Source organism: Peromyscus eremicus, chromosome 5 (genome assembly GCF_949786415.1).
Source record: "Peromyscus eremicus chromosome 5, PerEre_H2_v1, whole genome shotgun sequence".
Classification (NCBI taxonomy): Eukaryota; Metazoa; Chordata; class Mammalia; order Rodentia; family Cricetidae; genus Peromyscus; species Peromyscus eremicus.
Genome location: NC_081420.1, coordinates 102420460 through 102445023, shown reverse-complemented (window position 1 = coordinate 102445023; position 24564 = coordinate 102420460). Strand labels below are relative to the sequence as shown.

The following is a 24564-nucleotide window of genomic DNA, read 5'->3' as shown; positions in this document are numbered from 1 at the left end:
TATGGGGTAAGAGGATCTGGGCACACCCTAAGACATGCACCAAAAAGCAGAAAAACTCATTTGTGAGACTTTATTGGGGCTAGGAGATGAGAAGGAGACCTTGATGATTGTGTGGGTCCAAGTTGTCCAAGGAAGGGAGAGGGCAAGTGTTAAGGGCTGGCCACTACTGGGCAGGGAAGACAGAATTGCCGCTGAATGCACAGGGGATGAGTAGCTGCCGGTACTCTAAGGGCAGGTACCGCTCCACAAGCACGTGCAGCGAGACTCGATCCGTGACTAGTCCCTGCCTGTGTCACAGGAAAGGAAGGTCAGACCGAATCAGCACCAGCACCCCCATGCTCAGCCTCCCTTTTATGCCCACTTACCGTCGCAACAGCAGCTCTAAATCCTCTAGCTTCACAGTCTTACGGCCAGCATGAGCAGAAAATACCTCCAGGTCATTGCAAAGGTGCTGGAAATACTTGTCTAGGCTGCCAAGAAGGTTGGGACAGAGCAGACTGAGCAGCTGTTTATGAAGCGGCACCTCTGCCCACTCACATGCTAGACTCACCACTTCTCCACCATCTCCAGTGCCTTCTTCTCCACAGGCATCTTAGTATAGAAGCTAAAGAGCTTCATATAGTAGCTCAGTCCAGCCTTGTAGGGGTCTTGGCGGTGCCTAGGACCTGCAGTTCTCTTCCTGGAAGGAAGCCTGGCTGGCACAGACTCCAGAGGCTCTGAACTATGGACAGGAGCAGACAGAGGTAACTGAACTGCTGTTTGGGAAGGCTCTTAATTTTAGGACAAGTCCTGCTAGCTCTGCTGAATCTGGAACTGTTGTTCATTAAGGAGATTGAACAAGAAATGCAACTATCAGCCAAGGGTGGGATGGGGTGGGGGAGGTGATGATGGCATACAAATTTAATCCCAGCACTCAGGAGGCAGAGGCAGGCGGATCTCTGAGTTCAAGGCCAGCCTGGTCTACAGAGCAAGTTCCAGGACAGCCAGAGCTACACAGAGAAATCCTGTCTTAAACAGACAAACAAACAAACAACCTGTTCTTTCCCTGTGACCCTGATCCAATATCCTAGACTAGCTTCAACATAGATGCAGGTACCTGCCCAAGCTTGTTGAACCTCAGGTCTCAAATTGGATAGTCTCTCCCACTCAGGAATCCATCACTGCCTGTGCCAAGCCTGCTAATGTCCTTCAGGAAACCTTCTAGGATTACATACTGACCTAGGAGCTTCTCCCTCACCCAGGCTCCTCTAAAATCCTGGAGACAGACACCAGGATGACGGAGAGGCAGGCCATCACTACCAGGCTTGAGCGGCTATGCTTGGCAATCATCTGCGTATCTATGAGAACTTAAATGTGTACAATGCCATCCCCTTCTCAGCAACAAGGGTTTCTTACAGTGCAACTCCAGGTGGTGGTGGGGGCTCAAGAAGCTGATGTGGCTGCTCAGCCTGGAGGAAGTCATAGGCGCTGGAGGCTAACTCTGGACTTGCTGAAAAGAAAGAATAGTGTCATGAGGGGTTCCAGCTTGACCATCTCACATAGCTGTACAGGTCTAGTCTCTCTCTCTCTCTCTTTCTTTCTTTCTTTCTTTTTCTGAGATAGGGTTTCTCTGTGCAGCCCTGGCTGTTCTGGAACTCACGCTGTAGACCAGGCTGGCCTTGAACTCAGAGATCCACCTGCCTTCCAAGTGCTAGGATTAAAGGCATGTGCTACCACCACCCAGCTTCCTTTTTTTAATTCGTAAGGGCCTGCTAGAGCTCTAGACAAGTGATTGCCCCTTATACTCTCCCTGGTCTCTAAAACTACCAGTTCCCAGGAACAGCCCAGGCACATTTTCTTCTGTATGGTAGGACCTAACAAGCTAGTGACATTAACCTGCTGATGCCTACATTAGGCCTCTTACCTGACCTGCCAGGAGTATCCTCATCCCCCGAAGAGCCTTCTTGCCCCTTGGCCTCCACAGTCTCCTGGGATCCTACCGCTTCTCTTAGTTCTGGAGGCTGAGGCTGTAGCTCCAACAAGGGTAAAGGAGCAGTACCAAAGCTAGTCCTGCTCACTGGGGGAGAACAAGCTGAGGCAGCAGTAGGGTAAAGGAGCAGTACCAAAGCTAGCTCTGCTCACTGAGGGGAGAACAAGCTGAGGCAGCAGTAGAGCAGTGACTGAGGATCTCCTGGCCAACCCTGACTCTGCTCTGGGGTGAGGACGAACTCCTAGGCAGGGGTTCTGGGGCACACATACAGGTTGGAGGAGGGAACTCGACCTATGCTCACTCTCCCCCAGGATAAGCCTGGCTCCCCGCCAACTGCCCCTCATACTCACTGTGCTTCTGCAGCCCGGTCCCAGGGCTTTGTGGCCTGCAGCCCACAACTCTTCCAGCACCTTCAACCCCAGAGTGAGAATGGATGGGCAGAGAATGATGCGCTCGGAGGGAGCAGCCACCCGAGGGCTGTGAGAAAGGCTGGGTGTCTTCCAGCACTACATCCGTTGGCAGAGTGGCAACAGAGGTTCTGTGGGTGTCACCTGGAGACCAAGAGCCAGAGAAATCTGTATTTGAGGCCCACCTGCTAATACCTGGGGCTGTCAGGGTGCAGGCAGTGAGATGTAAGGGTCTTCTCTGCCTAAGTGACCTCCAGAATGAGATAACCTTCATTCTAAGCCTTTTATCTTCCATTGCCCTTCTTGCTACTTCTCCTGGTCCTTCCTCTGATATTCCCAGGCCTCTCTAACTTGCTTCCACCCCTGCAAAACCACTTACTTATGCCTCAACTGTCTACTTCTTCCTCTACTCAGGACTTTCCTCGAGCATAGTGAACTTGTTCTCTGGAATCAGGATCCAGCTTAGTGCTAACTCACCATGAAACCTGTTTTTCTAACAAGCTCTAGCCACCATAGTATGCCCCTTTCCTTCTACCCTAAGCCCTACAGTTCAATAAATACACAGACACTAAGGCTAGGCTAGGCTTTTTTTTTCTCTGTGTAGCCTTAGCTGTCCTGGAGCTCACTCTGTAGACCAGGCTGGATTCGAACTCAGATCTGCCTGCTTCTGTCTCCTGAGTGCTGGGATTAATGGCATGTACCACCACCACCTAGCTTTTTGTTTGTTTGTTTTTGAGAAGGGTCTCTCTCCATAGACCAGGCTTGCCTCAAACTCACAGAGATCCACCTGCCTCTGCCTCCCAAGTTTCTGGGAGGCTCCCAAGCCTAGCTATGATGGCTGTTCTTGGTTATCAGCTTAACTACATCTGGAATTAACGAATGCCCAAATGACTGAGCACACCTGTGAGGATTTTTTTTTCTTTCTTAATTAAACCATTTGACATGGGAAGACCCACTTCTAATCCAGATCTTTGAAGTAGGAAGATACACTTTTAATCTGGGCCACACCTTCTACTGGCAGCCTATATAAAGGACATGGAAGAAGGAAGCTTACTCTCTTTGCCTGTTTATATTCTCTCTCTCTCTCTCTCTCTCTCTCTCTCTCTCTCTCTCTCACACACACACACACACACACACACACACACACACACACACAGTCCATTCCTTCATTGGCAATGGAGCATACTTCCTTGAGATTCCAGCATATACTGAAAGCCAGCTGAGACATCCAGCCTTGTGGACTTAACAAACAACTGGATTCTTGGATCTTCCATTGGTAAAAGCCATTGCTGGCTAGCTGGACCACAGCCTGTAAGCCATTCTAATAAATCACATACATATATATCCATTATATTATATTCATATTCATTCTCTAAGTTCTGTTCCTCTAGAGAACTCTGACTAATACACCAAAGTGCCAGGTGCACTTTGCAAAGAAAGCAGAAATTCCTCATAGATGCCTGGTCAGGCTTATGCAGTGTCCTTGACCTCACCAAAAGTGGAGCAACCCTAAACTCAGTAGCGCCTCCTGTCTGTTATAGAGTGGTAGCTTCTCCCTAAGCTAGAAGAGGAAATCTCAACCTTACCTGGAAGAGCTGAGGTCAAGGAATTATCTTCCAGATCCTGCAAAAGAGCACCTACATCCACAGGTCGGCGTATGGGACGTCTGCGGGCCAGACCAGGTCTCCTCATTGACTGTGACTGAACAGGTGGGACAAAGCTGAGGTTGAAGGAGCTGTTAAGATGGAAACAGACACAAAGAAAGCCTGAGACACCACCTCCCCAAAGGAACACATCTCTTAGAATATGGCCCCCATGCTGTAAGGCTAAAACTAACAGTAAGCATGTTGCAAGACTCCATCAGTCAGCACCCGCCCCACCCCCAAGCCTCTCCTCCATCAAATCCCAGAACAGGGGACAGTACCTGGTCAAGGATGAAACATCAGCATTCCCAGGTGGCTCTGTCAATGCCCATTAAGACAGTGTAAAAAGAACAATCCATAGTGAGTTACTTGGGCCCATGGGAGCTCTCTTAGGTTTCTTCAACCTCCCCAGAGAAGAGGGACAGAACAGCACAGGTGTGTCCTAGGACTCACCTTGGGAGAGAGGCAACCCCTGGTTCACTTCCTGCTGAAATACTGACAATCTCAGCCTTTGCTTCCTTTTGCCAGTGGCTGGGAGACCTGGAGCCTGGGTTGAGGGGGGTTCCAGTTCAGGAAGCTGTAGCTCCAGGCTATAAAGATGGAGTTTGTCTCAGACGTGTCAGAAAGCCTAATTTTAGTTTCTGGGGACCCCAAAGAGGTGGCTCAGCCTATGAAGGAATTTCACTCCGTATACCTTCCCGGACTGCTTTCCCGTCTCGAAGACTCCACCATCTCTGGTACTTGTACTGGCTTCACTACTGAGTCTGGCATCACAATAGACGATTCTGGGGCTGTAGAAATAAGGAGAGGGTAGGGCTGACAAAGAAGGCTAACAGAGGATACCATACGACTGAGCACTGGACTAGCATGTAACTTTAACTAGCAGGCTAAATGCCCACTTACCAGTTAGTAATATGTTCTTCAGCAGAGTCCGGGGTGTCTGTTCCTCCAGGTGCCCATGGGCTTGAACATGAGCCAATCTGCCACCTGACTATGGGTGAAAGCACCACCAGTCTGTACTTTTGCCTTGAGAACCCCTCAAGTTAGGCTTCAAAACAAAAAAACGACTTGACTTCAGTGCTCCATAAAGTTACTCATGGAGTGGGCAGGACACACTTACCCTAGTGCCATAGGAATGCCTCCTAGCAGTTGTTCTTGTTTGGCTACCCTGCTTCTTGGAGGAAGGTGTACCCTGCTTCTTGGAGGAAGGTGTTTGAAGCAGAGTTCTCTGTGCACTGTGTTAAAAAAACAAACAAACAAACAAACAAAACAAACAAACAAAAAAAAAAAAACAGCTTTGAGAATTCCATGGTGGGAGTGAGGATCTAGAGGATGTAGGGATCATGGTTTAAAGCTTTTTCCCTTCAGGGGGAGGGTCCCAGAAACTACTTGTACCTTCCATAGTCCCTATTTCCAGCTTTGGCAACATGGAAGTGGGTGAGGGTAGCCCTGAGTATGGGCTGACAGGGACTATGACTGGTCTAGTGTGGGTGGGGATAGGGTGGGGATGGGGAGATGAGCCTAGCAGAGTAATAAAAGATGAGTAGGGGTTAGTCACAGTGAACAAATTGGAAGAGTATGCTATTCCAAGATTTAAAGTAACAATCCAAGTAGGACATTAAGTGTTTTTACCTTTCAAATTGTTGTCAAGGTGTGACAGTAAGTTCCACCTGGATCACCCTAGCCCTGTTTTTCCAGTCCACTGTGTGTCAGAACTCTTACCAGTGCTCCCCAGGCACAGCTCACATCTCAGTACTCAAAGGTGTAAAACATATCCCAGGGGCTGGCCAGAATGCTCAGTGGGTAAGTGCACTTGCTTCCAAGCCTGACATCCTGAATTGGTGCAAGGTGAGAACTGACTTCGTAGGTTTCTGACCTACACATACACACACTCTCTCTCTCACACACAAACAGTAAATAAATACATAAATACCACGTGTTGAATGAGGAAGGACTAGGTAGTACCAAGCCTGTAATCCCAGCTACCAGGGAGGCGCAGGCAGAAGGGCAACTTCCAAACCTGTGTGGGCTACAGTTTCAAGACAAGCCATGGCAACTTCGTGAGACCCTGTCTCAAATACCAAAAGGGCTGGAGATGTAGCTCGGTGGTAGGTTGCTTAACTAGCAGGCATAAAGCCCTGGGACCAATCACTAGTACCATGGGGGAAAAGAAACACCTTATCATGAACATCTCTCCTCTCGAAAAGGATGGCATTCTTCCAGATTGGCAGATGCCAGCTTCGGTACCTTCTCACTACAAGCCTTCTAGAGACACTCGGAAAAGTCGGACAAAGCCCTGTTCTCTAGAAAAGCATCCTTTCAGTTCCTGCCTGCTGACCTCCCCTGGGAGCCGCAGAGAGCAGGACTGTGTGTTAGGAAAGGTGAAGTCATCTGCAAGTAGGGGTGGATTCAGGACAACTTCGGTCTGGACTTGAGTGAAACAGCCTAGAAAACAGGGCCTTATCCTTTGTTTTGAGTGATCCAGCACTGCTGGTCTCTGTGGAGCTCCGCGGGTGAGGGTACAACAGCTTAGCCGAGTCCGATTCGCTTAGGATGTAGTCAGATCTCAGCGTCTCGGACTCTACTCAGTTTTCCTTTCCAGACAGGTAGGTACAGCCACCACTCCCCACTCTCACATACTTAGTACGAGCACTCCGTCGTCGCCTCGGGGTGCGCGAATCTGCTGCATCCAGCACGCGCCGTAAGAGCGTGCGTGTTGTCTGATCCGTGTCGAGACTGTAGCGATCCGCCATACTCAGGACCCACCCCTCCTAACTGCTGTAGCTGCAGCAAGGGCCGCCTTCCCGCCGCCTCTTTCGAGTCAAGTCTCGCGATGCTGCCACATGGCCCCACGGGAACTGTAGTCCGACAGCTGGGATCCGGCTGTAAGGAGATTGCAAATTTGTTTTGGAGGCCATCTCACATTAAACCTGGGCAAAACCTTGTAACCAGTTGAAACCTCATGGTTTCTTCATGAAAAAAATTAAGGATTGCCGGGCGGTGGTGGCTTACTCCTTTAATCCCAGCACTTAGGAGGCAGAGATAAGTAGATCTCTGAATTCAAGGTCAGCCTGGTCTACCCAGCCAGTTCCGAGACAGACCAGGGCTATACAGAGAAACTTTGTGTGGGGGTGGAGGGCGTGTGGGGGCAGAGAAAGGATGAAAATTATCTTAAAAAGGAATAGGGGGCCTGAAAAATGGCTCAATGGTAGGGCCTGCTCGCTGCTCTTGCGTAGGATCTGGGTTCTGTTCCCAAGTACCCTTTTGGGGGCTCCTAACTGCCAGAAACACGAGTGTCAGGGCATATGATACCCTCCTCTGGTCTCTTCGAACACCGGGCGTGCATGTAGCATCAAACTCTCTAGGCAACCTTCTTGCCTCTACCTCATGAGTGCTTGGATTGTAGGTGTAGGCCACTATGCCAGACTTTAGTGATTTCACACACTTATTTTTTTTGTTGTTTTTGATACAGGGTCTTATGTATCAAGCTGATTTCAAAATTCCTACGTAGCCTAAGATGAACTTCTGAACCTCCTTCTTCCACTTCAAACCAGTTTCATTTATTTATTTATTTATTTATTTATTTATTTATTTATTTATTTATTTATTTATTTATTTATTTATTTATTATTTTTGGGAGGCTGGAGAGATGGCTCAGAGGTTAAAAGCACTGACTGCCCTCCCAAAGCTTCTAGGTTCAATTCTCAGCAGCTACATGGTGGCTCACAACCAACTATAATGAGATCTGGTGCCCTCTTCTGGCATGTAGGCATACACTCTGGTGGCAGAACACTGTATTCGTAATAAAGAAATCTTAAAAAAAATTTTTTGTTTAGAGGTTTTGTTTTTTGTTTTTGTTTGTTTTGAGACAGGATTTCATGTAGCCCAGGCTGGTCTGACTTAACCCTGAAGCTGAGGATGATCTTGAATTTCTGATTCTCTGGTTTCTAGCTGCAGAGTGGTAACAGTACAGTATAGCATGCACCATTTATACAGCACTAGCAATCAGTCTTAAGAGCGTCCTGCACGCTAGGCAAGCAACTGGACTAACTGTCTGGTTAGATCTGATCTCTTATCTAAACTTGTTAGGTCTTTATTAATAAATTTCCATGATCACTATCAACTACCTAAATCTAATCCCTAAAAATTTATTTTAATCAGGAAAGGTGGTGCATGCCATTAATCCAGCACTCTGGAATGCAGAGGCAGGTGGATCTCTGTGGAGTTTGTGGCTAGCCTGGTACTCATAGTAAATTCCAGACCAGCTTGGGCTACAAAGTCAGACCCTATTTCAAAACAAATATTTGAACAAACAGACTTCATTACAAACAGTTTCCTGTCTCAACCACCTGTTCCCAAATACCCAGTAGCCATTTCCCAAATTACCAGACAGAGGCTTATATTAATTATACATGCTTGGCCAATAGGTCAGGCTTGTTACTAACTAGCTCTTATAACTTAAATTAACCCATTTCTATTAATCTATGTATTGCCACACGGCTGGTGGCTTTACCTGTCCTCCAGCATGTCTTGCTTCCTAGGCAGCTGACAGGCATCTCCCAGACTCTGCCCTTCTTCATCCCATCATTCTCAGTTTGACTTTCCCACCTAACTTTGTCCTGTTCAGCTATTGACCTGTCAGCTTGTTTACTAAACCAATCATATAGCCAGGTGCTCGGGAGGCAGAGGCAGGCGGATCTCAGTGAGTTCGAGGCCAGCCTGGTCTACAAAGTGAGTTCCAGGATAGTCAGGACTGTTACACAAAGAAACCCTGTCTCTTGAAAAACCAAAAGAAAAAAAACAATCATAGCGCCATATATCCACATTGTACAGAAGGACCATTCCACAGCACTTCATATTTACTACATCCTTGTTTGTTTTCTTGGATAAGCTACATAGCCTTGCCTGGCCTGGAATTTGCCATGTACACCAAGCAGGCTTCGAACTTGTGCTGACTGATGCTCCCTTTTGGCCTTTTCAGAGCTTCAGAGCTGAGATTATAGACATGGACCACCACTTCATTTTTCTTTCTTTCTTTTTCTTTTCTTTTTGGTTTTTCCAGACACAGTTTCACTGTGTAGTCTTGGCTGTCCTGAAACTCACTCTGTAGACCAGGCTAGCCTCGAATTCAGAGATCTGTCTGCCTTGGCCTCCTTTTACTTATCCTGAGTGATAAGTAAAAATAGCCCCCGTTAGTGGTAACTCTGTGATGCAATAAATCATATCAGGCTTAACTAATAAATCCAGGTTTAATAAACAGAGCAAAACAACTCACATCATGAAGGCAGGAGAGGAATCACATGGCAGATCTGGTGACCAGGTCTTGAATAGGCTTGTACGCATGGTCTTGAACAACCCTGGGGGAGGAGCTGACCCTTGGCAGCCTTTGTTTGGGGCAGGGTCTGGGTAGATATAGAGGTAGGGCCAAGGTGGGTCTTCCATATAAACATCCTAGACTCCAGACTCCTTGCGCATATGGTACCGTAGGGGCCCCACTTAAACACTGAGTACTAGGATTAAAGGAATACACCACCACCACCACCCAGCTACTTTCTACTATTTATAATTTTCACTTTTATTATTTATTTTATATATGTGTGGGTATGTACATGCCACAGTGCACAAGTACAAATCAGAAGATGAGCCAGGCGGTGGTGGCGCACGCCTTTAATCCCAGCACTTGGGAGGCAGAGCCAGGCGGATCTCTGTGAGTTCAAAGCCAGCCTGATCTACAGAATGAGATCTAGGACAGGCACCAAAACTACACAGAGAAACCCTGTCTCGAAAAACAAAACAAAAATCAGAAGACGAGTTGCAGGAGTTGGTTCTCTGGTTCTCTCCTTCCACTGTGTGGTTCCAGGGATTGAACTCAGGTCTTTAGGCTTGGTGGCAAATACTATTACCTACTGAGCCATCTTTCCAGTCCAAGGTTATTTTTCAAACAATAACAACACTGGGTTGAAGTGAGGATGAGAGGATGGTAAAAGGTTGGCAAGGTCAGGTTATGTGTGTGGATTCTTGGAGGCTGCAGGAAAGAATTCAGAAAGCTTTCTAAAGGGACTAGGGAGCCACGTGAGTGACATCTGACTTCTCAGATTGTCTTTGCAGCATCAGAAGAACAGTTGTGGAGGAAGCAAGATTAGAAGCAGAGACCCGTGATATGATTCTTGCTTTTCACTAGAGATGACAGGATGACAGGATGGGCAGGGCAGTGGAGGTGAAGGGAAATTATGGACTACATGGATATTTTTGTTTGTTTGCTTTGGGGGCTGCAGGCCTGTTCCTATTCTCACACAGCAGCACTTTCAATTTCCTAGTTATTATGTGACTGTGATAAGTATATATTAAAGGTTATTTTATGTATTGAAGGTAGAGGCTAATGGAGCATCTTCTTCAATGCTATTTGCTTTTTAATCAAGTAAAAAGCCAACCATGGGGGGCTGGAGAGATGGCTCAGCAGTTAAGAGCACTGATTGCTCTTCCAAAGGACCCAGGGTCAATTCCCATACACCCTCATACAGATACATACTCATGCTCGCAAAACACCAATGCACATAAAATAAAAATAAATAGCCGAGTGATGGTGGGTGGCACATGCCTTTGATCCCAGCACTCGGGAGGCAGAGCCAGGAGGATCTCTGTGAGTTCGAGACCAGCCTGGTCTACAGAGTGAGTTCCAGGACAGGCTCCAAAGCTACACAGACAAACCCTGTCTTGAAAATAAAATAAAATAAATAAATAAACTTTTTTGGGGGAACTAAGCACAGTGTCTCTAATTCTAGTGCTTAGGAGGTTATAAGACAGGTGGATATCTGCAGCTCCCTGGCTGGCCAGCCTTAAAAAGAAAAGGTGAAGGGCTCCTGAGGAATGATACCCAAAATTGACCTGTGACCTCCACACACACTCACAGGCATACATATGAACATGCACAACCACACACTATACCCCCTATACACACATACACACCATGGAACAACATTTAATGAAATATATGTATAAAAATGTCTCCCATTATTTTGAATCCTAACTTAAAAAACTAATAAATGTATACAACCATATTTATATAAACAATATTTATTGTTAGAATTTCTAGCCACTCCCCCAGCTACATGACCGCACATGTGCTGTCCAGTAGCCAGGCAAGATGCTTAGTCATCCTAGGGCCTTACATCCTATTTAATCCATGTGCTGCATGATCACATAATTTACACACAGTGCGATCATGTAATCTATGCTTATGTGTGGCGTAGCTACATAAGCCCATATGCACACGTGAGAGGCAGGGAATCTATAAAGGCGGGTTCCACATATCTCTCCTTCTCTTCCTGCACCATCTTTCCATAGGCCTAAGCACCCCTTCTATCTCCTCCCCTTAATAAACTCTTATAGTGGGTTTTGTTGTACTTTGTGGCTTTTCTTGCAGGTAAACAGCACCGCTTAATGAATAACACTGTGCCGCTTAATAAATAACATTTATATGATTTGTTTTGTTTTGATACAGGGTCTTTTTATGTAGACCTCACTCTCCTAGGCTCTCTGTGTAGACCAGGCTGGTCTTGAACTCTCAGAGATCAGCTTGCCTTTGCCCCCTCAATGCTGGGATTAAAATTGTGAACCATCGCCGGGCGGTGGTGGCGCACGCCTTTAATCCCAGCACTCGGGAGGCAGAGCCAGGCGGATCTCTGTGAGTTCGAGGCCAGCCTGGACTACCAAGTGAGTTCCAGGAAAGGCGCAAAGCTACACAGAGAAACCCTGTCTTGAAAAACCAAAAAAAAAAATAAAATAAAATAAAAAAATAAATAAATAAAATTGTGAACCATCAGCTGAGGTCGGAGGGATGGCACACACTTTTAATCCCAGCACTCGGGAGGCAGAGGCAGGCAGATCTCTGTGAGTGTAAGGCCTCAGGGCCAGCCTGGTCTACAGAGCAAATTCCAGGACAGCCAAGGCTACACAAAGAAAATGTCTAAAAAAACAAAAAATTGTGAACCATCAAACTGGATGGTGGTGGCACATCATCCCAGCATTGGGAGGCAGAGGCAAGCAGATCTCTGAGTTCAAGGCTAGTGTGGTCTACAGAGTAAGTCCCAGGGCAGCCAGGGCTGAACAGAGAAACAGTTTTGAGAAAAAAGAAAAAAAAGAAAATGAGAACCATCATGCTAGGCTATGTTTATACTATTGTATAAATGATTCACTGAAATGAATACACACCTTTCATTTTACGGTAATACATTTTGGATACAAAGAGATTTCAGCTGTAGCCCCACTTGCTTAGGCCAGGAAAATAGGCTTTTCTCTTATTTACAAGTGAGCAAAAACCCACACAAACAATCAAGGAGCTCTAGAAATGTAATGGTAATGTATGGGCTTTTCTCCTGTTTTTGTTATTTGTTTTGTTTCTGGGGGCCTCCTTTGGGAGAGGCAAGTGCCTTATTACTTATCTCTCTCAGTTCTGTTTTATTTATTTCCAGACAGGGTCTCACTAAGTTGCCCAGGCTGTCCTTGAATATGGTGTTGTTTCACCTTCTCAACTAATCAGCATTTCAGGTCTGCACCACCAGGCCTGGTTGGCTTGTCCCATCCACAAAGACTGGGAGGAAGACCACCTACTGTCTGGTTATCATGAGAATTGTTTTCATTCAAAACCAACTTTCTGGTTGCCATCCCTCCCCCTCTGACTAACTGCAGAAATTTATTTCTGCGGCCACCACTGCCACCACCCCTCATACTGCTGAGTCAAGCCAGGCAGAGCAAAGGCTCCGCCCCCCCATCCCCCCATGGTCACTCGCACCATGCTTTGCAGCTTAAGGGATCCCCTCTCTCCTGCCAGCCTTCACTGCTACTCAGTTTCTCCAAGCTCCAATTCATTAACCTTAAAAATTTCCCAGAAAAACTTTTCTCCATCTTTCTTCCACAAAGTCTATTTCCTATGTACGAATGGAAATGTATGACTGATATGGCCATCTATATTTCTTTCTGACTGACTATTTTGGTTTTTTGGTTTTTCTTTTTTTGTTTTTCAAGACAGCGTTTTTTCTGTGTAGTTTTGTTACCTGTCCTGGATCTCTCTCTGTAGACCACGCTGGCCTAGAACTCACAGAGATCTGCCTGGCTCTGCCTCCCGAGTGCTGGGATTAAAGGTGTGTTTTTATGTTTTCTTATCTGTTCAGTTTATCTTAGGGGGAAAAAAAAACCCACATGAACATGTGGTCAGGTGCCATATTTGGTAGGGGTGTTCCTGTGGTCAGGTGGCGCCATCTTAATTAAGGGCAATCACATGGTCAAGCTGCCATCTTAAATAAGGTCAAAACAGACAGGTCATATGACCTCACCACCATCTTTACTAATGGCACCGGGAAGTCCACTCCCTGACTCAAGTTATGGACAGGGCACCAGGCACTCAAGCCCTCTAGTCGCAGCCTGGCGTTCCTTCATTCCTCTGCAGCCATTAGTGTGGGTAGGGCCTGGAGAAGTATGCACTCCCCTCCGGGGCATCAGCCGGACCACATGCAGGTGGAATCATTATATTAAGATTGAAAAATTTTGCTGGCGGTGGTGGTGCACGCCTTTAATCCCAACACTCGGAGGCAGAGCCAGGCGGAGTTCAAGGCCAGCCTGGGCTACAGCGTGAGTTCCAGGACAGGCTCCAAAGCTACACAGAGAAACCCTGTCTTGAAAAAAAAAAAAAATTTGTCTCAACAGGTTTCCACTTGGCTGGCAGACACCTCCAAGATTCAGTTGCTGACGACACTCCTCTGGACTTGCTAAAAGCTGACATGGACCAGCTCAGCCAATGTGACTGTTCCCTGTTTCTACAGCTGGGTCAGACAACCATATAGTTCTGACAAATGCCCCATTGCCCAGCCTTTGACTGGCCTTTCAGCCTTTGACTGGCCTTTCAACCTTTTTTGGGAGCCCTGACAACACCACTCAATGCCAGCTCGAAGCAGTTCCAGAAGAGAATACATCGTCCCATGTTCCCTGTCCAGAATAGGCTGAAATGCTGGGTCAAAAGGAAACCCCCTGGCATAGAGGACCAATTGGCTTTCTAATGCCCATTGATATTTATTAATTAAAATGATTCTGCAACAAGATAAGACACTTGACCTTCTTTTTTTTTTTTTTTTCAGAGCTGAGGACCGAACCCAGGGCCTTGCACTTGCTAGTCAAGCGCTCTACCACTGGGCTAAATCCCCAACCCCACTTGACCTTCTTTATGCAGAACCAGGGAGGTATTACTGTATGACTTTAAGAAATTATTATTTCTATATAAATCATAGGGTGGAGTTTCTGGTCCACCAAGAGGGTACTTTACCTCTTCTCAGAAGGTCCTTTTCTCAGAGTTGGGCTTCACCCTGACTCACAAGCCCCTTTTCTCCTGTTCTCATTCGGCTCTGGGATCTTTCCCTGTCACTCTTCTTTGCCTTCTCAGAAAACAGCTTAAGAAATAATTATTTCTATATAATTTATTCAGGATTGTTATCTGGCTGTACTCAAAGATCAGCCCCCCCTTTCCTTGCTAACTTCATTAAGCTGTAACTAACTGGGAAATCTGTATATTCAGATTTAAGTCATGTATATGCTCTCAAAGTTATAAACACATCTAACTGTTGCTGGAGAATTTCTCTCCAGCTCCCACCACCAAGTCCCGCCAGTCTCAGAGCCCACTTATAAAATAAACACACAGACTCTTACATTATTTAAACTGCTTGGCCATTAGCTCAGGCCTGTCATTGTCTAGCTCTTACTCTTATATTTAGCCCATTTCTATTAATCTTTACTTTGCCACATGGCTCATGGCTTACTGGTACCTTACATCTTCCTTGTCCTGATGGCGGCTGGCAGTGTCTCCCTCTCAGCCTTCCACTTCCCAGAATTCTTTTCCTTGTCCCGCCTATACTTCCTGCCTAGCCAATGGCCAATCAGTGATTTATTTACTGACCAATCAGCAACACACTTGATATACAGACCATCCCACAGCACTTCCCCTTTTCTTTTCTTAAAAAGGAAGGTTTTAACTTTAACATAGTAAAATTACATATAACAAAACAATTATCAAGCAAGAATTACAGTTACAGTATTAAAGAAGAGATCCTATCTATCTTATATTTGTAAGTTTAAGGTTTTATATCTAACTTATCTTTTATTATAACTAAGGAAAATTGTAAGTATCCAGTCTTTAACCACATCAAAGACCTCAGAAGGATATATTACTACCTGAGAAATGGAGAAGGATATAAGCAACTTTTAGGAGTCTTGTAGGGTAGACAGAGACAGCTGGCAGCCTGGACAGTCATTCAAAGTTCTCTTGTAAAGTTGGGGCATCTGTCTTCAGCCCACAGGCCTAGAGTCTCTTATTCACTTTTCTCTGTGTCCTGTAGAATGTCTGGCAGTTTTCTCTGCAAAGCAGGAACCTGAAGGACCATTTTGTCAAGCAAAGTTCAGTGGTCACCTTTGTATGGGTCCTGCATGTCCAGTTGATCAAGCAGTCCAGGCAAGAACAGTTTCTTGCCCAAATGGCTATTTTTGTCAAGGTGAAGATAAACTCCATATGGAGTGTCTTCGATGCCCATCCTCCTCTCTGAAGTAAACCGGTGCCGTCAGGAGCAGACATGTCTCACTGTCCAAAAAGTCTAAACTTTTAAAACATTTTAAATGCCATATTCTGTAGGTCTTTGAAGTGTTTGAAGACTACCTATCTATCTGAAATATAACTATGTATACCTAGAAGACTTAACTAACATGGCTACAAATATGATTATCATAGATGACTAATTATTAATCTATTTTTTAATTATCCATTACAATTTTAAATGAGTTACATAAACATAATACCTCAAACAAGAATAGAAATATATATACAGTATAACAAAATTAAGTTTAAATTTGTATCAATAAACTAAAATCTATAGCAATGTAAAACATTTTAAACAAGTTGTTATTCTTTAAAAGTAGGTTCATTAATCTACCCTTTCATCCTATCATATCTAAACTATCCCCCTTTTTGTTTTAGAAAGAGATTGTATTTATAATCAACCTGATTTAAATAAAAATATTGTTTTTTCTCTGTCCCACTTCAGCTTCCCAACATGGCGGCGGTCCGCTTTCCGCCAGCTCTGGGAGCCATAACTCTCAGAAATAGTGGGTCTACACTTTTACCAAAGTAGCGTGTAGCCCAGAAACCTCTTTTTTTGTTTTGTACTAGCAAAGGCTAAATTCACCACACAGTTTAATGTGCTACTTGCAGAGGCCTCATTCCCACCATACTGCAGGTCGAGAGCGCACGCTAGGAACCCGCCAGTAGCTCAAACCGGCAGCTGCCGCTTATTTGAGAGAGACAATTAGGAAGCTGTTTTTAGTTCCGTTTTAGAATCTTTTTTCTAAGTTTTTAGGTGGAAACTCTTGCCACCACGTTGGACGCCATTTGTTGCTGGAGAATTTCTCTCCAGCTCCCACCACCAAGTCCCGCCAGTCTCAGAGCCCACTTATAAAATAAACACACAGACTCTTACATTATTTAAACTGCTTGGCCATTAGCTCAGGCCTGTCATTGTCTAGCTCTTACTCTTATATTTAGCCCATTTCTATTAATCTTTACTTTGCCACATGGCTCATGGCTTACTGGTACCTTACATCTTCCTTGTCCTGATGGCGGCTGGCAGTGTCTCCCTCTCAGCCTTCCACTTCCCAGAATTCTTTTCCTTGTCCCGCCTATACTTCCTGCCTAGCCAATGGCCAATCAGTGATTTATTTACTGACCAATCAGCAACACACTTGATATACAGACCATCCCACAGCATCTAACAGATTTTGTTTCCCCAGTCCTCAAACATCTGTAGATCTGAAAATATGTCATCTAATATAAAACCTTTTTATGATAAAGAGACATGTGAGCTCCTGGCAGCATTCTGTATCTCCTCCAAGATGGATGGCCGCAGAAGAACTTCCACCCAGAAGCTCATGGCAAGGCCAGTCACATAACGAAGAGCTGAGATCCTGTCCAGACTGTGAATAAGCGGAACAATGGAGGACCAATTGCCCCCTACTGCAAAATCAAGGTGGGTCAGTCTCCCCAAATTTCTATTCCACAGAAAAAATCTGTCAGATCTTCTGGGCCTATCTGCTGAACAAGTACTGCCTTTGGGGCCTCTGTCCCCCAACGACCACGGAGAGACTTGGGGTTGCTGCCTAGGTAGCTGGAAAGCTGTCTCACTTTTTAAATTTATCCTTCTCAGATCTGACAATGTTTGATGACTAGGGTATCAGTTTAACAGCCCCAAACCCAAGATATATATCTATATCTATATCTATCTATATCTATATAGATAGATAGATAGATATATGTATGTATGTACAGGGTAGACTGGTTTCAGATAACTCCAGAGGTTCAAAGTTTTAACAAGTGGTTCTTAAGATTTTTTTTTAAAGATTTATTTATTTATTTATTCATTCATTCATTCATTCCTTTATTTATTTATTATGTACACAGTGTTCTGCCTGCATGCCAGAAGAGGGTGCCATATCTCATTACAGATGGTTGTGAGCCACCATGTGGTTGCTGGGAATTGAACTCAGGACCTCTGGAAGAGCAGTCAGTGCTCTTAACCGCTGAGCCATCTCTCCAGCCCGGTTCTTAAGATTTTTAACCCCTTTGCTATGATATAAATCCATTCCAGCTGTCTTAGAGATACTTACAGGTTCCTAGGAAAAGTTCTGCTAAATCTATTCCAGCTGTCTTACGGATACCTACAGGCTCCTGGGAAAAGTTCTGCTACTTCATCAAGAAATCTGGTCTGATGAAAACTAACAATCTCCAGAGGCCATTTCTGACCCCACCTATTTTTCCAGCATATTTGCAGAGTCACTGTTCCCGCCTGACCTCCAGAGAAACAGCAGATGCCATGGCTTCTATACTTCTGATTCGGCACACCATTTCCCCCCAATCTCCTGGAACACCACTGCTGTAACCTGCTCTCTCAGCTCCCTCAAGGAATGTTCCTGAGATCTTCTGCTGTGCATGACTCCTGGTTCCCCCTCCCCACCTAGCCCTTTGTCAGCTTGAAGCAGTCTCTGGAATTCAATGCCCTTTTCCCCTACTTGCTTCCATAACTCATTTCTTTTTATAATAATCAAAACAAAGAACTGTTAGTATTCTGACCCACCCTTGGAAACCTGCCCCTTAGGGCCACCCTGTGTCCTGACTTAAAGGAAAAACACCTCCCCCCCACCTCTCTCCCTCCCCCCTCCATTCCCATGAGGTGTGCATACCTCTGCTTTCTCTCTCTTCTTTCTTTCTTGTCTCCCTCTTTCCTATCTTCCTCCTCATCTCTTTACTATAATAAAATCTCCACGTGGATGCAGTGCCTGGGTGTGGGATACTCTGGCCCTGCCAACTGGGGGTTCCTTGTGCAAATGCATGACACTGAATTTGTTATGACATTTGTTCTTGACTAGACATCTATTAGCGCATATTTATTCATTATCCAAAAGACACTCTAGTCAGTCTCCAGGAGAGAGAGGGCTGGGTGGACCTGACTGCTCAAAACTACCTTCTCTATGGTCTTCCTACACTCTGGCACATAGTAGCAGCTATTAGGGACCTGGTTTAGGTCAGTGAGTCCAAGTAGGAGGTAGCTGAGAGTCAGAAGAGTGCCCTCAATATGAGAGAGTGACTCCAGAGGGCTTTCTGGGCTGACTCGGTTTCCTCCAGGCTAAGCAATGCCCTCCACGCCAAGGCACTGGGGGTTGGGAACTTCTAGAGCAGTCTACAAAACCTCCCTCAAATCCTGGCTTGCAGGAACTCTGCCTCTCCCTTATGCGGCGCTGCAGTCCCAGGCAGCAGCCGCAACGTTTTCTGAGGCAGCATGGAACTTGTAGTTTTTGTGTGCTTATACCCAGAGCGCTTGCGCTTAGGAGGCTTGCGCCCCCATACCATCAGGATTCCGGGTCCTTGTGAGGGGTAGCCCACGCGACAACGTTCCATTCGAATACATTTTCCCCTTCCGCCTGGGGTGAACCTCATCTGGAAAATAATCGGATCTCAGCAGGATGTCGCGGAGCCCGGGAAAACAGCCGGAATAAGCACGCCCCCACCCCGGAAGTGAGCGGCTTTTAGCGCGGTGCATTGTGGGGGGCGTAGTCCTCCTTTCCAGGCGGTCCTTCGCGGCGTCCCCCGGGCCGACTCCGGAGCGCAGGCGGGCGGCCGGGTGGGTAGCGCAGCGCGGGCGGTCCGCAAGCATATTCTAGGCACGGGGCCCCCGCCCGGGACGACTTGCGCTGGGCGGCAATAGTGAGAGGTCTCGAAGGGCCTCGCGCGGCGCCGCCCGTCGAGGAGCTGAGGCGGGGGCCGGACCCGGCCGTCGAAGAGTGCAAGAGGCCGGTGGGCCGGGCCGCGCGTCGCAGCCATGCCTGGCTTTACGTGCTGCGTACCGGGCTGCTACAACAACTCACACCGGGACAAGGCACTGCACTTCTACACGTTTCCCAAGGACGCTGAGCTGCGGCGCCTCTGGCTCAAGAACGTGTCCCGTGCCGGCGTCAGTGGGTGCTTCTCCACCTTCCAGCCCACCACGGGCCACCGTCTCTGCAGCGTTCACTTCCAGGGCGGCCGCAAGACCTACACAGTGCGTGTTCCCACCATCTTCCCGCTGCGCGGTGTCAATGAGCGCAAAGTAGCGCGGAGACCTGCGGGAGCTGCGGCAGCCCGCCGTAGGCAGCAGCAGCAGCAGCAGCAGCAGCAACAACAACAACAACAGCAACAACAGCAGCAGCCGTCTCCGTCCTCCTCCACTGCCCAGACCACCCAGTTGCAGCCAAACCTGGTGTCTGCTTCTGCGGCCGTGCTTCTTACCCTTCAGGCCGCTGTAGACAGCAGCCAGGCTCCGGGATCCGTGGCTCCGGCTCCCACTGCTCCCTCGGGAGAGGATGTGAAGCCCATCGACCTTACGGTGCAAGTAGAGTTTGCAGCTGCTGAAGGCGCAGCCGCCGCGGCCGCCGCATCGGAGCTAGAGGCTGCTACTGCTGGGCTGGAGGCCGCTGAGTGCACTCTAGGCCCTCAGCTAGTGGTGGTAGGGGAAGAGGGCTTCCCTGATACTGGCTCCGACCACTCATACTCCTTGTCGTCAGGTACCACGGAGGAGGAGCTCCTGCGCAAGCTGAATGAGCAGCGGGACATCTTGGCCCTGATGGAAGTGAAGATGAAAGAGATGAAGGGTAGCATCCGCCATCTGCGTCTTACCGAGGCCAAGCTCCGTGAAGAACTTCGCGAGAAGGATCGCCTGCTTGCCATGGCTGTCATCCGTAAGAAGCACGGAATGTGAACGGTTCCCCTCAGCAACCTGCAGAATTCGTGACACCTTCCAGCCCAAGGAATCCTCAGGCGGATATTGAATTCCCCAATATTCTGGTTGACAGTGTTGAGGTTTAGGGCAACGGGACTCTTCTTGGTCATCTGGCACCTTCATTTGTTTCCTCCTGGAGTAGGAGTTGGGAACTTCAGAATCTGGTGACACCAGCAATTATGACTTTGTCTTTCACTCCCCAGTTTATGTTGCAGATTCTGGTTAAGCAAAGGTTTCAGAACCATTGAACTTGAAACTTATCCTGGAGGGATGCAGGTGGGACTCTTAGGGACCTTGGGTTTGAGAAAACCACATTTTAAGGTTGGCCAGCAGTTAGAGACAGCTTTGCTGTGTGTAGTGATAAGAGATCTCAGTAACATCATTTCTCCTTTTCATGCTTTACCTGTTTCAGGTGCAGCCTGTGATTCTGATGGGGACTAGTTGACCTGTGTCTCTGCCTTCTAGGACCTCTCTACCCAGAAGGTCATTTATGAGAGTGCTCTAGGTGACTTGCTGATGGAGATCCAGCTTACCAGGGACTTAGGTTTATCTTGTTATGTTTGCTACTGGTTACAAATTCTATTTTCTGTACAATTAGACTAAAGTTTTCACTGTGTTTGTTTGGCAAAACAAATTAAACAAAAAAAGTAAGGTTTTTATTTGGGTTTCGACATTTTATTTTTATTAAAGTTAAGTGTCCTTGAAATATGATATAGGTATTGGCCTATTTGAGAAAACAGGCTAGCCCTGAAAATAGAGACCTTTTAAAGGAATGGACCGGGTTTCTCCATAAAGCAACGAAAAGCACATACATCTTCATAAAGTTCCTTGCTCGGGTCACTCCATGGTGTTTGGAAGCTGCATGAAAAGGTCTTGATTTGTTCATTATTTTCTCCCTGGATCTTCTTGTATGTGTATGTACATGTGTGTAGTTTGGGTGCCTGAGGTTCCTGGGCTGCCTTTCCTTAGGTGCTATCTAGCTTTTTTTTTTTTAAAGACAAGGTCTTCTAGAGGTTGGGGATTTAGCTCGGTGGTAGAGCACTTGCCTATCAGCTATGGGGGTAGTGGGGTAGGGAAAGAGAGATTGGGTCTTCTCACTGGCTTGGAACTCATCAAGTAGTTTAGGCTGGCTGGCCTGGCCAGCCAGTGAGCCTCAGGGAATCTGCCTGTCTGTCTCCTGAGTGCTAGGATTACGAGTTGCATCACCATGCCTGTTTTATGTGTTCTGTGTGTGTGTGGTTTGTGTTTTTGTTTTTGTTTTATCACATAGGTTCTGTGATGTACTTTCAGGCAGGCACTTTACCAACTGACCTGTCTCTAGCTCTTCCCATGACTTTTTTAAACAAAAAGGTGTGACTGACAAGTAAATGGGAATTGTTTTGTTCCTCTAGATTCTGATAGTTTTAATTTCCTTTTTTTTGGGGTGGGGGCGGTTTCCAAGATGGTTTCTCTGTGTAGCTTTGTGCCTGGAACTCTGTAGCCCAGGTTGGCCTCGAACTCACAGAGATCCTCCTGCCTCTGACTCTGCCTCCTGAGTGCTGGGATTAAAGGGGCACGCCACCACCGCCCGGCCTAATTTCCTTTTGTGTGTGTTTGTGTGTGTGTGTAGGGGGAGTGGTGAAACAGGGTCTCACTGTGTAACTCTGGCTAGCCTGGAACTCAGTTTGTAGACCAGGCTGGCCTCAAACTCAAAAATTTTATCTGTCTCTGACTGCCAAGTGCTGGGATTAAAGGCATGCACCACTAATCTCCTTGAATTCTTATCTAGAGTTGAAATTTGTTTACCATTTCATCCCTTGGGACATACAGTGTCTGGTACTTGTGTGAAAGCAATTACTTAAAAAAAAAACTAAAGTTCAGAACTAGAAGCAGCCTTGGCTCCTTCAGGCACAGAGACTCTTGTTGCAAATACATTGGTTTCAGTATACCTTCATTGTGGAAGAGTTAGGTGAATAGAGGGGACATTAAGGAATTGGTTTGTAACCCCTACACTGGTTTTGGCTGCCTTTATATCTAGATTGGATATTGGAAAGGTGAGAGGTTATTTTTATCTATATTTGTAAGTAATTTAGCTCAAACCTAATGGGGTGATGTAAATGACTTGTTTTTCGAGACAAGGTTTCTCTGTGTAGCCCTGGCTGTCCAGGAACTCAGCTCTGTAGACTAGGCTGACTTTGAACTTAAAAAGATCCGCCTGCCTCTGCTTCCCAGTGCTGGGATTAAAGGTGTGTGCCACCACCACCAGATGTGAATGACTTTTTTAAAAAAATTGCTTTTATTATTTTCAATTACGTGTGTGTGTGTGTGTGTGTGTGTGTGTGTGTGTGTGTGTGTGTGTGATTGCAGCTGCCTGAATTGGCCAGAAAGCCATTAGATGGATCCCTTGGAGCTGGAGTAACAGGGCAGCTGTCAGTCACTTGATATGGATACTGGGAACCAAACTTGGGTTGTCTGAGAGAGCAGTATATACTTAACTATTGAGCCATCTCTCCAGGTCTGTAAGGTCTTTTAAAATTACCTGTTTCTGTGACTACTGGGGCACATATGGACTTTTCTTAGGCTCTGGCTCTGCAAAATTTGATTCACTTCTGAGTTACTTACAGATCAGTCACCTTGCCTGGGGACATGACCTGTGACTTGCAAGTCCCCAAAACTCCAGGGTCTACTTCCTTTCTGGCCCTTTGGCTCTGAGTTGGGAAATAGGTCTTGAGGAAGCTGCAGTGTAGGTTGTATAGGTGACCAGTTTGGGGACAAGTTGAATCTGTCTTTGTAGGGTTAGCTTTGGCTCTTAACCAGATGGTGAAAGCATAGCAGTGCGTTTCTAGGCTAACTGCCAAACTCTCACGTGTCAATACTCTTTCCTCGAGTGGGGGCTTTCCCAGTCCCGGGCCATACTCTGTGTATCCTTGAGCTCCTGTTCTCTGAAAGGACAGCTGCTGTCACCTTGCTTCTCTTGAACCTTTAGCAGCACTCCCTGGCTCCTTCCTCCTGTCTCATAACCTGTCTTGTGTTTTGTTCTCCTGGTGGTGGTGGTGAGGCTCCAGATGTATCACCAACAGGGTAAATCGAAGTTCTTAGTGACTGGGTCATACAAGCAGCATCTAGCCAAAGTAGTCTGGCCAGACAGGACTTAATCAAGCTTAGTCTAGTTATTTTTTTTTTTTAACCAGTCATCCCCAAGAGGTGGGGTGCAGCCCAAAGTGGAAATCTTATGGCAAAACGGAAGTACTAATAATTTTTCTGGCATGGAGGAAAGAGTTAGGGGTGTCTGAAGCTATTTTCCTTTCCTGTGGTTCTTTGGGTTGGCTGCAGAGCCTTTTGCTCAGCACAGACCCGACTGAAAACGGCCTTCAAATGTTTGTGTTACCAAGGAAACTGAAAAGGATGTTGAAAGTAAGGGGGAAGGGGGTGGGATGATTATTTACAGTCTGGTCACTTGGGAAAGTTAGGTTGAGCCAGGTTTTTTTTTTTTGTTTTTTTTTTTTTCAATAAAAATTAAAATTCGGGCTGGGTGGTGGTAGCACACGCCTTTAATCCCAACACTCAGGAGGGAGAAGCGAATCTTTGAGTTTAAGGCCAGCCTGGTCTATAGAGCAAGTTCCAGGACAGCCAGGGCTACACAAAGAAACCCTGTCTCAAAAAAAAAAAAAAAAAAAAAAAAAGAAAAAGAAAAAGAAAAATTCGGAGGATAAAGTAACGCCTCTAATCCTGAGAATCTTATTTCCAGGCCACATGTGAAAAATTGACTCCTGTAAGCTTCCTGTAGCCTCCATGCATGCACACATGCCTGGCTCGTCCTTTGTCAACATAAATAAAATGTAAAAAAAAAAAAAAAAAAAAAATTCATAATTTCTCTGCTGCAACAAAACAAAACCTAGAAATTTAAAAACGAAAACCAAAACCAAAAAACTCAGGATTCTGTTTTGAAAATCCCTCTCTGTACAAGTGAGATTAACCTCTCCCAACTATGGCCCACCTAAGGGGTGTTTTGAGTCTCGGGCCAAGAAAAGCCTAGTCAGTTTGCAACCAACTTTGGAGGTAAGTAGCTCCCTCCAAGACAGAGCTAATTCAACGAATGTTGGGACAAGAGAAGAGTGGGCTTTCGCCACGCGGGTTAAGGATTAAGGCCACACCGTGAGCAGAACTAGTAGCCAGAGCGCCTAAAGGGAGTAGGCTTTGGACGCAGATACAGCCTAGGGGACCTG

At 46.3% G+C, this 24564-nt stretch overlaps 2 protein-coding genes across 2 annotated transcripts; one reads left to right on the top strand and one right to left on the bottom strand.

Moving 5' to 3' along the window:
• Positions 1-57: 57 nt before the first annotated feature.
• Cenpt (centromere protein T) lies at positions 58-6891 on the bottom strand. Its single transcript, XM_059264115.1, has 13 exons — positions 6660-6891; positions 5140-5254; positions 4923-5010; positions 4714-4810; positions 4473-4609; positions 4301-4337; positions 3963-4111; positions 2320-2520; positions 1904-2056; positions 1396-1489; positions 551-721; positions 366-470; positions 58-287 (listed from the first exon to the last, which is right to left on the bottom strand). The coding sequence occupies exons 1-13, from the start codon at positions 6770-6772 to the stop codon at positions 164-166; spliced, it is 1584 nt and encodes a 527-aa protein (XP_059120098.1). The 5' UTR covers positions 6773-6891; the 3' UTR covers positions 58-163.
• A 12064-nt stretch (positions 6892-18955) lies between these two features.
• Thap11 (THAP domain containing 11) lies at positions 18956-21018 on the top strand. The gene has a single exon (XM_059262581.1). It carries the CDS (start codon positions 19424-19426, stop codon positions 20336-20338), a length of 915 nt encoding a protein of 304 aa, XP_059118564.1. The 5' UTR covers positions 18956-19423; the 3' UTR covers positions 20339-21018.
• Positions 21019-24564: the final 3546 nt, after the last annotated feature.

Coding starts and splice junctions, on each gene's coding strand:
- Cenpt (XM_059264115.1), bottom strand. CDS start 6,772: ATGGCGGATCGCTACAGTCTCGACACGGATCAGACAACACGCACGCTC. Junction 471..550: donor CTGGAGATGGTGGAGAAGTG/GTGAGTCTAGCA, acceptor CCTTCTTGGCAG/CCTAGACAAGTATTTCCAGC. Junction 288..365: donor TTAGAGCTGCTGTTGCGACG/GTAAGTGGGCAT, acceptor CCTGTGACACAG/GCAGGGACTAGTCACGGATC.
- Thap11 (XM_059262581.1), top strand. CDS start 19,424: ATGCCTGGCTTTACGTGCTGCGTACCGGGCTGCTACAACAACTCACAC.